Source organism: Sinocyclocheilus anshuiensis, unplaced genomic scaffold, assembly GCF_001515605.1.
Source record: "Sinocyclocheilus anshuiensis isolate Anshui unplaced genomic scaffold, SAMN03320099.WGS_v1.1 scaffold1303, whole genome shotgun sequence".
In the NCBI taxonomy this organism is placed as follows: Eukaryota; Metazoa; Chordata; class Actinopteri; order Cypriniformes; family Cyprinidae; genus Sinocyclocheilus; species Sinocyclocheilus anshuiensis.
In genome coordinates, this window is record NW_015537954.1 from 962805 (window position 1) to 973868 (window position 11064).

Genomic DNA, 11064 nt, shown 5'->3' on the forward strand with positions numbered 1-11064 from the left:
GTGAGAGAGAGTGTGTGTGTGAGAGAGTGTGAGTGTGTGTGTGAGAGTGTGTGTGTGCGTGTGTGTGAGAGAGAGAGTGTGAGTGTGTGTGTGTGAGAGAGAGTGAGTGTGAGAGTGTGTGTGTGTTTGTGTGTGTGTGTGTGTGTGAGAGTTCACCTGTCCACATGGAAGCGCTTGAGCAGCAGCAGCAGGGAGTGTTGTTGTGCTCCAGACGGCAGTCGAGCCACGTGTGACTGCAGCGTGATCAGCCCGTTCCTGTCCAGAGTCCTCCTCAGGTAATGCATCTTCCCCGCGTCCATTCTGACCAATCACACAAGGGGTCGGGTTAGGGGATAGAAAATATAATTAACCTGATAGAAAACCACTGGAAGTCTATGCAATGTCCTCAATAAGATAGCAAAACAAACATGAGTGTGTGTGTGTCATCTGAAGATGCGTGAGTGTGTGTGTGTGTGTGTATATAGTGTGTGTGTGGGAGTGTGTGTGTGAGTGTGAGTGTGAGAGTGAGAGTGTGTGTGTGTGTGAGAGAGAGAGTGTGTGTGTGTGTGTGTGTGAGTGTGCGTGTGAGAGAGAGAGAAAGCAGAGTGTGTTTAAATCCAGAGCAGTGATTTTACACTTAGGACTCTTTTCCTTCAGGTGTGAAGGTCTGTTTCTCAGCACAGAGATTTCAGATCTCGTCCAGATGAACACAGTCCAGAAGTGACTGCGCTTTGACCGTCAGCCAGGAGCCAATCAGATGCTGTGAATCCTCCGGTCATGTGACACGCGGCATCCGTTGCCATGGCGAGAACCCGCAGCTCACTGTAAACAACAGGCTGAGAGAGAGAGCGATGTCAGAGAACGTTTCTGTATGGAAATATGTTTATACACAAGAAAAGCGAGCGAGTGTAGAAGTGGATTATGCACAATTTTTCTACATTTTGCTCAGTTTGAATCATGCACATTAGAATTATTATTATGAGGGATCCAATATAAATTGATTCTTTCATTATGAAATCAAAGATAGATGTGTTCAAATGAAAAAAAAAAACTTTAGAAAAAATAATTTATTATTTTAATTATTAAATGTATTTATTTTATTTAAATATATTTTTATTATTATTTTTACATTTATTTATTTATTATTTTTACATTAATTTTTTTATTAATTTATTTCATTTACAAAAGGAAAAAAACTTTAGAAAAATATTTATTTATTATATTTAATATTTATTTTATTCACATTTATGTATTTTAAATTTTAATTGTAACTTTAAGGAACCCATAAAATGTTTTAGATGAGCAGTGTTCCCTCGTAGCAATGGTTTATTTCCTAATGCAACATAAAGCCAGGGACAGACACATTATTCTCTATATGAATATGATCTGTACTTACAGGATCTCACAGATTCAGCAGCGGCGTCCTTCTTCAGCGATTCGTCCATCTGAGTTTCCCGCATCTGCAAACACACGCTTTAGACGATGCTTCACTAAACGAGCGGAGCGAGAGATACGACAGCGTTTACCTTGATCAGCTCTTTGAGGTATTCAGCTCGACTCATCAGACTTTTAATCTGCAAGAGAAAATCAGGGCATAAATCAACTGACATATTCCCTTTATTCCACTCATAACTCAACTGATGAAACGGAGCGTTGTGATTGGTCAACTGATGGTTGTGAGCTCTACATAACACCACTAGATCTACCAGACACTAATGGATAGTTTTGTGCGAGTGAGGAGCAGGTTTTGTGGAAGTCTGAGCGTCTGTATTTTCTCTTGGAGCATGGAGGTGTTTTTTTAGCAAAAAATAGTTGCCGGTAGCCATTGACTTCCATAGTATTTCATTCCATACAATGGAATTCAATGGCTACCGCCAACTCTTTGCTTATCCATACTCTAGTTACTCATACTACTATCTTCTTTTGTGTTGCTGAATTTAAGCGCCTGTGAAATGTAAATGATGTAACCACTGGTTAAAGGCTCATTAGGATGGCGTTAGCAGGTAACAGATGCATGATTATGCTGACGTTCACAATCAAGTGCTTCTCTGAGCTGACAGCAGCGGCTGTGTTTCTATATTCAGATCATTGGAGAGTGTTGTTTCTCCTCAGACTCGACGCTCACGCGGGTTGCCAGATTGTCAGGGGAAGGCGACGAGTCTTATTTATTTGTGTTTTAATGTTCCTCTGCTCACAGAGCTCTTTAGATGGATGCTGAGGCTTTTTAGGTCGGGCAGAATCTGCAATCATTGACCAATTTCGTTTGCTGCATTCCATGGCTGCAGTACGCTGTGTTTTCCACCAACTGGCAACCCAGGGTGCTGAAATCCTATTGGGTAAACTGGCAGTGGGCGGAGTCACACAGACCCAAACAAAAACAGACATTCTGACACGGAACGCACATTTCAAAGCAGAATAATTGACTATAACATTGTGTTTCAGAGAAACATATATGTGAATTTAACATGTTTGCAAACGTTATGGTATTTTGTGCTTTAGCGCAGTCAAAAAGTGACATACAGCACCTTTAAAGCTCATAAGCTGATATCAGAATGTGATTTTGCTGAATGTGTCAGATGCATGTGAGTCATGTGACAGCGGTTCATGAGCTCACAATGCTGTAGGAGAAACAGAATAAACAGTCAGATGATATTAGTCTCACCTCGCTGTGGAGCAGCTCCCTGCGCCGGCCCTGAGATTCAGCTGCAGGAGACACACAGACAAACACATCAGATCATCACCAACACACACACACGCACACACACCAGCTCATCACCAACACACACACGCACACACACACACACACACTGACGGTTGCTTCAAAACCTGCAGAGACAATCTAGTGGCACCAAATGCTGGTGTTGAGAGTGGTTGCTAGGGGGTTGCTATGCAGTTGCTATGGTGTTCTGATGGTTTTAGCACGTTGCTATGCAGTTGCTATGGTTTTCTGAGAGTTTTAGCACGTTACTATGCGGTTGCTATGGTTTTCTGAGGGTTTTAGCACCTTGCTATGCAGTTACTATGGTTTTATGAGGGTTTTAACAAGTTGCTATGTGGTTGCTATGGTTTTCTGAGGGTTTTAACAAGTTGCTATGTGGTTACTATGGTTTTCTGAGGGTTGTAGCACCTTCCTATGTGGTTGCCGTGGTTTTCTGAGGGTTTAAGCACGTTGCTATGTGGTTGCCGTGGTTTTCTGAGGGTTTTAGCACGTTGCTGTGTGGTTGTTATGGTTTTCTGAGGGTTGTAGCACCTTCCTATGTGGTTGCCGTGGTTTTCTGAGGGTTTTAGCACGTTGCTATTTGGTTGCTGTGGTTTTCTGAGGGTTTTAGCACGTTGCTATTTGGTTGCTGTGGTTTTCTGAGGGTTTTAGCACGTTGCTATTTGGTTGCTGTGGTTTTCTGAGGGTTTTAGCACGTTGCTATGTGGTTGTTATGGTTTTCTGAGGGTTGTAGCACCTTCCTATGTGGTTGCCGTGGTTTTCTGAGGGTTTAAGCACGTTGCTATGTGGTTGCCGTGGTTTTCTGAGGGTTTAAGCACGTTGCTATGTGGTTGCCGTGGTTTTCTGAGGGTTTAAGCACGTTGCTATGTGGTTGCCGTGGTTTTCTGAGGGTTTAAGCACGTTGCTATGTGGTTGCCGTGGTTTTCTGAGGGTTTAAGCACGTTGCTATGTGGTTGCCGTGGTTTTCTGAGGGTTTAAGCACGTTGCTATGTGGTTGCCGTGGTTTTCTGAGGGTTTAAGCACGTTGCTATGTGGTTGCCGTGGTTTTCTGAGGGTTTTAGCATGTTGCTGTTCGGTTGCTATTGTGTTCTGAGGGTTTTAGCACATTGCTATGCGGTTGCCATGGTTTTCTAAGGGTTTTAGCACCTTGCTATGCGTTTGCCGTGGTTTTCTGAGGGTTTTAGCACGTTGTTGTGTGGTTTTTATGGTTTTATGAGGATTTTAACACGTAGCTCTGCAGTTGCTACAGGTTTCCGAATGGGTTTTAATATTACTATGCTGTTGCCATTGTTTTCTGAGGTTTTTAGCACATTGCTGTGTTGTTGCTATGGTGTTCTGAGGGTTTTAACACATTGCTATGCGGTTGAAGTGGTTTTCTGAGGGTTTTAGCACGTTGCCATGCGGTTGCCATGGTTTTCTGAGGGTTTTAGCATGTTGCTATGCAGTTGCTGCAGATTTCTGAGTGGGTTTTAACATGATGCTATGTGGTTGCCATGGTTTTCTGAAGGTTTTAGCATGTTGCTATGCAGTTGCTGCAGATTTCTGAGTGGGTTTTAACATGATGCTATGTGGTTGCCATGGTTTTCTGAGGGTTTTAGCACCTTGCTATGTTTTCTGAGGGTTTTAACATTTTGATAAGCGGTTACTATGGTTTTCTGAGGGTTTTAACACGTAGCTCTGCAGTTGCTACAGATTTCCGAATGGGTTTTAATATTACTATGCTGTTGTCATGGTTTTCAGAGTGGGTTTTAACACTTTGATATGCGGTTGCCGTGGTTTTCTGAGGGTTTTAACGTTGTTATGCAGTTGCTATGGTTTTCTGAGGGTTTTAGCACATAGCTATGTAGTTGCTATGGTTTTCTGAGGGTTTGAGCACATTGTTGTGCGGTTGCTATGGTTTTCTGAGGGTTTTAGCACCTTGCTATGTGGTTGCCATGGTTTTCTGAGGGTTTTAGCACGTTGATATGCGGTTGCTGTGGTTTTCTGAGGGTTTTAGCACCTTGCTATGTGGTTGCCATGGTTTTCTGAGGGTTTTAGCACGTTGATATGCGGTTGCTGTGGTTTTCTGAGGGTTTTAGCACCTTGCTATGTGGTTGCCATGGTTTTCTGAGGGTTTTAGCACGTTGATATGCGGTTGCTGTGGTTTTCTGAGGGTTTTAGCACCTTGCTATGTGGTTGCCATGGTTTTCTGAGGGTTTTAGCATGTTGCTATGCAGTTGCTGTAGATTTCTGAGTGGGTTTTAACATGATGCTATGCGGTTGCCGTGGTTTTCTGAGGGTTTTAGCACATTGCTGTGTGGTTGTTATGGTGTTCTGAGGGTTTTAGCACATTGCTATGTGGTTGCTATGGTTTTCTGAGGGTTTTAGCACCTTGCTATGCGGTTGCTGTGGTTTTCTGAGGGCTTTAACACATAGCTCTGCAGTTGCTAAAGATTTCCGAATGGGTTTTAATATTACTATGCTGTTGCCATGGTTTTATGAGGGTTTTAGCATGTTGCTATGCGGTTGCCGCTGTGTTCTGAGGGTTTTAGCATGTTGCTATGTGGTTGTCGTGGTTTTCTGAGTGGGTTTGAACATGATGCTATTTGTTCGCCATGGTTTTTAAAGTGGTTATTAACAAGTTGCAATGCAGTTGCTATGGTTTTCTGAGGGTTTCAGCACATTGCTATGCGGTTGCTAGGGCAATGAAAGAATCAAATCAAGTCTTTTTTTCAGTCTATGGGATCTTTTCTATTTGATTTGGTTTTGTTATTAGTAAATCCTAGAGATTTGAACAAACCCATATGCTTAACTTAGCACTAAGCAATAGTAAAACCAAGTAATGGAGAAATGTTTCACAAGCGCAGGAGCCTGTGTTTTGATTAGGCCAGTGCTGGCACTAGCGCCGTAACAGATCAACAGCGGGAGAGAAATGGCCAAAAAAAACTGCAGTGAGGCAGGAATCCAGCAGAGCTGTGGGGTCTGGAGCTCTGAGGAGTTTGAGAGATAACAGTTTGCATTTGCTTCAGTATTTAATAAGACTGAGAATGAAGAGAGCTGCTCTCAATGAGATCCAGATGATCGTACCACACACACTGACCTGGCAACCGCTCGCCGCCACATCTGGACGCCTGACAGCCCTCAGCCTCATGAAGAACTACATTTTACATTTTCAGAAAAAAATGGCAGTGATGTTTGTCCAAAACTCATTCACTAAGGTGTACTGGGTGGTTGCTATGGTGTTCTGGATGGTTGCTAATCTGTTGCTAGGTGGTTTCTAGGGTGATCTGAGTGTTTACACCTGTTGCTAAGCAGTTGCTAGGGTATTCTGATGGTTGCTAGGCTGTTGCTAAGTGGTTGCTATGGTATTCTGTGTTGTTGTTAGGTGGTTGCTAGGGTGTTTTGAGTGTTCCCACACATTGCTAAGCAGTTGCTAGGTGTTCAATATGGTTGCTAGGTTGTTACTATGTGGTTTCTAGGGTGTTCTGGATGGTTGCTAAACTGTTGCTAGGTGGTTTATAAGGTGTTCTGGATGGTTGCAAGGCAGTGCTAAGTGGTTGCTTGGGTGATCTGAGTGTTTACACCTGTTCCTAAGAAGTTGCTAGGGTGTTCTCATGGTTGCTAGGCTGTTGCTCGGTGGTTTCTATGGTATTCTGCATTGTTACTAGGTGTTTGCAGGGGTGTTCTGGGTGGTTTCTAAGCTGTTGCTAAGTGGTTTCTTGGGTGTTCTAAGTGTTTACACCTGTTCCTAAGCAGTTGCTAGGGTATTCTGATGGTTGCTAGGCTGTTGCTTGGTGGTTGCTATAGTATTCTGAGTTGTTAGTAGGTGGTTACTGGGGTATTCTGAGTGTTTACACATATTGCTAAGCAGTTGCTAGGGTATTCTGATGGTTGCTAGGCTGTTGCTAGGTGGTTTCTATGGTATTCTGTGTTGTTACTAGGTGTTTGCAGGGGTGCTCTGGGTGGTTGCTAGGCTGTTGCTTGGTGGTTGCTATGGTATTCTGTGTTGTTACTAAGTGGTTGCTAGGGTGTTCTGGGTTGTTGCTAGGGTGTTTTGGATAGTTGCTGGATAGTTCTGGATAGTTTCTGGATAGTTTTTATAAAATTAAAAATTAATGTTAAATTGAGGATTTGCTCTGCATTGCGAGTTTTTATCGGATGATTGGCAGTAAGATTTTATGACGATTTACCCGCCAATGCCAGCAGCAGCTCGCCCAGACTCTGCTGGTATAGATCAAGCGTGTCGTAGTCCTCGGCGCCGCTCTCCTCCTGCACACATCACAACTCCATTACCCATCATGCAACACTGCAGCTCACATGACACACATGCAAATGAGCCGTCGCAACACTTACCCGGGCAACAGCAGTGGACGCCACTTCCAGTGGTTGCTAGGGTGTTCTGGGCTGTTGCTAGGGTGTTTTGGATAGTTGCTGGATAGTTGCTGGATAGTTCTGGATAGTTTTTATAAAATTAAAAATTAATGTTAAATTGAGGATTTGCTCTGCATTGCGAGTTTTTATCGGATGATTGGCAGAAAGATTTTATGACGATTTACCCGCCAATGCCAGCAGCAGCTCGCCCAGACTCTGCTGGTATAGATCAAGCGTGTCGTAGTCCTCGGCGCCGCTCTCCTCCTGCACACATCACAACTCCATTACCCATCATGCAACACTGCAGCTCACATGACACACATGCAAATGAGCCGTCGCAACACTTACCCGGGCAACAGCAGTGGACGCCACTTCCAGGGCCGCCAGAAAACGCGGCTGATCTCTGGACATTTCTGTGAACACAACGAAGATCTGAACGTCAGAACTGGAGTGAGATATTAGATATTAATAATGCAGCACTGCTTACCTATCAATATGTTCCTGGTTGATTTTGCCTCCTCAAAACTGATCTTGTTGTCCGATCTGACCAGCGCTTTGAGCTCCTCGGCACGAGAAACATACTGATTCACCTGAGAGAAAACAAATGAGCATCCAGAAAACTGGATCAGTCTTAAGAACTAAGTTTATAATTGACCGTTCGCAAAAAGCTTGATTGACAGGCGATCTGACCAATCATAACGCAGAATCCACCATCTTGTCCGGCAAACAAATTTAACAGGAGACTAGATTAACTTCGGTGGACTTAAACTTGAAAAATGTTGTGTATTTACTAGAGATGTAACGATATTATCAATATCGTGATATCGTGATATCGCGATAGCAAAACTGTCTCGATATTGTTGTGGTCACAGCAGCAGATGATGACAGCATTTCACTAGATTTGTAGTGAGACGTGTTTTTGTAAGCCTGTTTTCACTGAAGCTGGAGTTTTCCGTCAAATAAAAGCTTAAAGTGCAGCATGAATTGCTGACAGCTAGCGGTTTAAATGCAGTCCAAATTCAAAATATCTCTACACAAGTGTAAAAATTAGGAAAGAAGTATTGTAATTTCCCTACTGTAGTGTAAAGCAAAAATAATATACCTATGAAATATTCATTTTCATTTATTTTACAGTGCAATTGTTTTACAATATATGGCTATTACTGTTATTATTATTATTATATTCTAATTTGTTTGGCTTCCTAAAACACCAGTGTGGATGTAATTTAGACTGAGACAGTACATCACAACTAAAGAGTCCCTTTTAACTTTTCTTAGTTAACATGGGTTGGAGCTCTTAATTTCGAACTCTCAAAGTGCATTAGATAGAATAATTTAACTAAAATGTACAAAATTGTAATTTTTTCCCTAATTCTTCATTTGTCCTTTTTTTTTTTTTAATTATCGCAATAAACATCGTATCGTGGAATTCATATCATGATATTATCGTATCATGAGATTTTGATATCGTTACATCCCTAGTAATGACGTCTCACCGCGGTTTAAATAAAATACCTTCTGATGTTCATTCATGTTTATTTCGTGCTTTAAGTAAATATGAAAAGACGATTGGTTCAGGCGCGACAGTGATCTGTCACGGCACATTAAAGAGACACAAAACAGTATTTATTGTTTGAATTTCTTAAAAAGTGACAAAGTTTGAAAGCTGAGACCTGGTTTCGTACCTAAAGTAACCTTCTCTGTCTTGTCTGTCGGCATGTTGTCAGTATTTTTCACTGCGTGAGAACATGATGTGTAGCGTGAGAGCGGCTTGGCTTGTCGGACATAGCAACAGTAACTAAGGAGGGTGGGTTTTTGCGAAGGGTCAATTACCCCAGTTCCCACGGGTTTGGAACGACATGATTTCTTTACCTTCTGTCTCAGTGCTTCCTTCCTCTGTCTGTCTGTCTCATCTGAAAGAGCAGAGACAGAGATGATGAGAGTGGATTGTGACTCGAGTAACAGAGAGACGCTCGTGTCTTACAGTGAATGGCAGGAACGAAGTGTTCGAGTGCACTACAGTAGAGAGATAACGCAGCCGATCGCTCTCCATCCTGGTCCTTCTGCACCGCCTGCAACACCAGCGCTTTCTAGAGGACAAATACAGTTCACACACCACAAAACGTGACTTTCTTCCTCAGTATTTCTGTCTTGTTTTGCACTGCGAATGTCTGAACATTCTTACATCAACATGCATTTATTTTAAACAAGATACCATGTCTTGTTTACTGAAAAAATTATCAAAATGAAGTGAGTTTATGCTTATAACAAGAACAAACATCTGTCAGTAAAGTCTGAAAAATAATCTTATTTTGCTTTTAAATTTAGTTCATTTTTCTGATCTCACTGACAGATATTTTTCTGGTTTTAAGCATAAATTTTAATTATTAATTTTGAGAAACCAAGACTTAATATCGTAAATAATTGTGCTTCTCAAGTAAATGTACCTTGATTTAAGAAATTAGATATCTGTATTGAAAAACAAGACAAAAATAATAAGAAATATTTTTTTACACTGCAAAAAAAATGCAAAAAACATTCTTAAGTCTAGATACATTTACTTAATATTAAGTCTTGTTTTCTGAAGAAATTTATAAAAAATTAAGTGTTTTTTCCTTAAAATGAGAATAAAATATTTGCCAATGGGGCAAGAAAAATAATCTTGTTTTCCTTTTGAGTTAAGATTTTTTTCTTACACCATTGGCAGATATTTTTCTTGTTCTAAGCAAAAACTAACAACATTTTGAGAAATCTTTCAGAAAACAAGATGTAATATCTTCAATCATTTTGCTTCTTAAGTCATTTAGAAAGAAATGAAAGCATTTAAAAAAAAAAAAAGTAAAGCATTTCAGATAGTTGTATTGAACAACATGACTAAAACACTAAGTTAGAAAAGTATATTGCAGTGTTTAACTGATGTTTGTCATAATTACACATGCATTTAGAGAAAAGTGCAGCTTACAAACTAAATCAACATATGCACATCTCATGAATATCTGAACAATGCAACATTTGATTCTTAAAATTAAAGACTAATGCTTTTTTAAGTGGATTTGAGAACAGTTTCACTCAAACAATGCAATGCAAATGACTACAGACATTTATCTAAATGAGTATGGCTAATAAGAATAATAACTATAAAATGCCTACTTAAAATCTGAACAGAATCCATATTTTATTAATGTTTCGCTTTAAATGATACTAGGAAACGTTTTTACTCAACAAAAAAAAGGACTTTTTTTTTTTTAAGTTTTCTCGTGTGAAAATATAATTTTTGAAAGATTGTAAATAATTGTTATTTATTTTTTAATTTTAAATTATTGTACTTAAAGTACAATATATATAGTAGTATAGTATAGTAAAAAGTATTAAATTTTAACATTCTTGAGTTTGCCACAAATATAGCCTTTGATGATGATATGACTTAAAATAATAAATAAATAAGCAAATAAATCTGAATGGAATCAAGAGCTTATGAATCAGAATCTAATTGAATCAGTGGCAGCACGCAGCTCTAAAATAAACCAACAGACTCATGTGATCTAACTGCACTGAACGAGTGTTTGCGTGTTTGTAGAGCAGCATCTGTGTGACACATTTGCTGAAGTTTCGTCTGACTCCAGAGACGAGCAGCGGCGGTTTTGCCACTTCAGGACTAAAATAAACACGCGAGAGTGTTAGTGTGAGTTCATCTGCGCTGACTCTGTCACACTCACGGCCTTCCCGAGGCTCTCGGCGCTGGGCATGTGCTCCAGATCCACGAAGGGATGCAGGAAGAACTCGTCAAACGTGATGCGGCTCTCTGGGTCTCGCTCCAGCAGCCGCAGCAGCAGATCTCGACAGTCACGAGAAACTCGCGCTCCGGGCGGCAGCTAAACACACAGAGAGCAGATCACGGCAATGTCTGATACAACCACACCATCTAGTGGTGCAGAGAGAATGCAGGTGTACAAGAGTGACTCAGTAGAGTGAGAGAAATGTAGCACTGCATCAGTGTCTCAGCAATGGATGCTCTG

General features: G+C 40.9%; 1 protein-coding gene across 1 annotated transcript in view; it reads right to left on the reverse strand.

Annotated features, from left to right (window-relative positions):
* Positions 1-529: 529 nt before the first annotated feature.
* The window catches only part of LOC107665498 (serine/threonine-protein kinase ULK3-like), a 15958-nt gene continuing 5423 nt past the window's right edge, over positions 530-11064 (reverse strand). The window contains exons 7-16 of the mRNA XM_016456412.1: positions 10765-10920; positions 9033-9138; positions 8921-8961; positions 7536-7638; positions 7397-7461; positions 7234-7312; positions 2642-2682; positions 1506-1553; positions 1376-1439; positions 530-815 (exon numbers count right to left, since the gene is read on the reverse strand). Coding sequence (XP_016311898.1) covers positions 799-815; positions 1376-1439; positions 1506-1553; positions 2642-2682; positions 7234-7312; positions 7397-7461; positions 7536-7638; positions 8921-8961; positions 9033-9138; positions 10765-10920 — 720 coding nt within the window. The 3' untranslated portion in view covers positions 530-798. The remainder of the gene's footprint in view (positions 816-1375; positions 1440-1505; positions 1554-2641; positions 2683-7233; positions 7313-7396; positions 7462-7535; positions 7639-8920; positions 8962-9032; positions 9139-10764; positions 10921-11064) is intronic.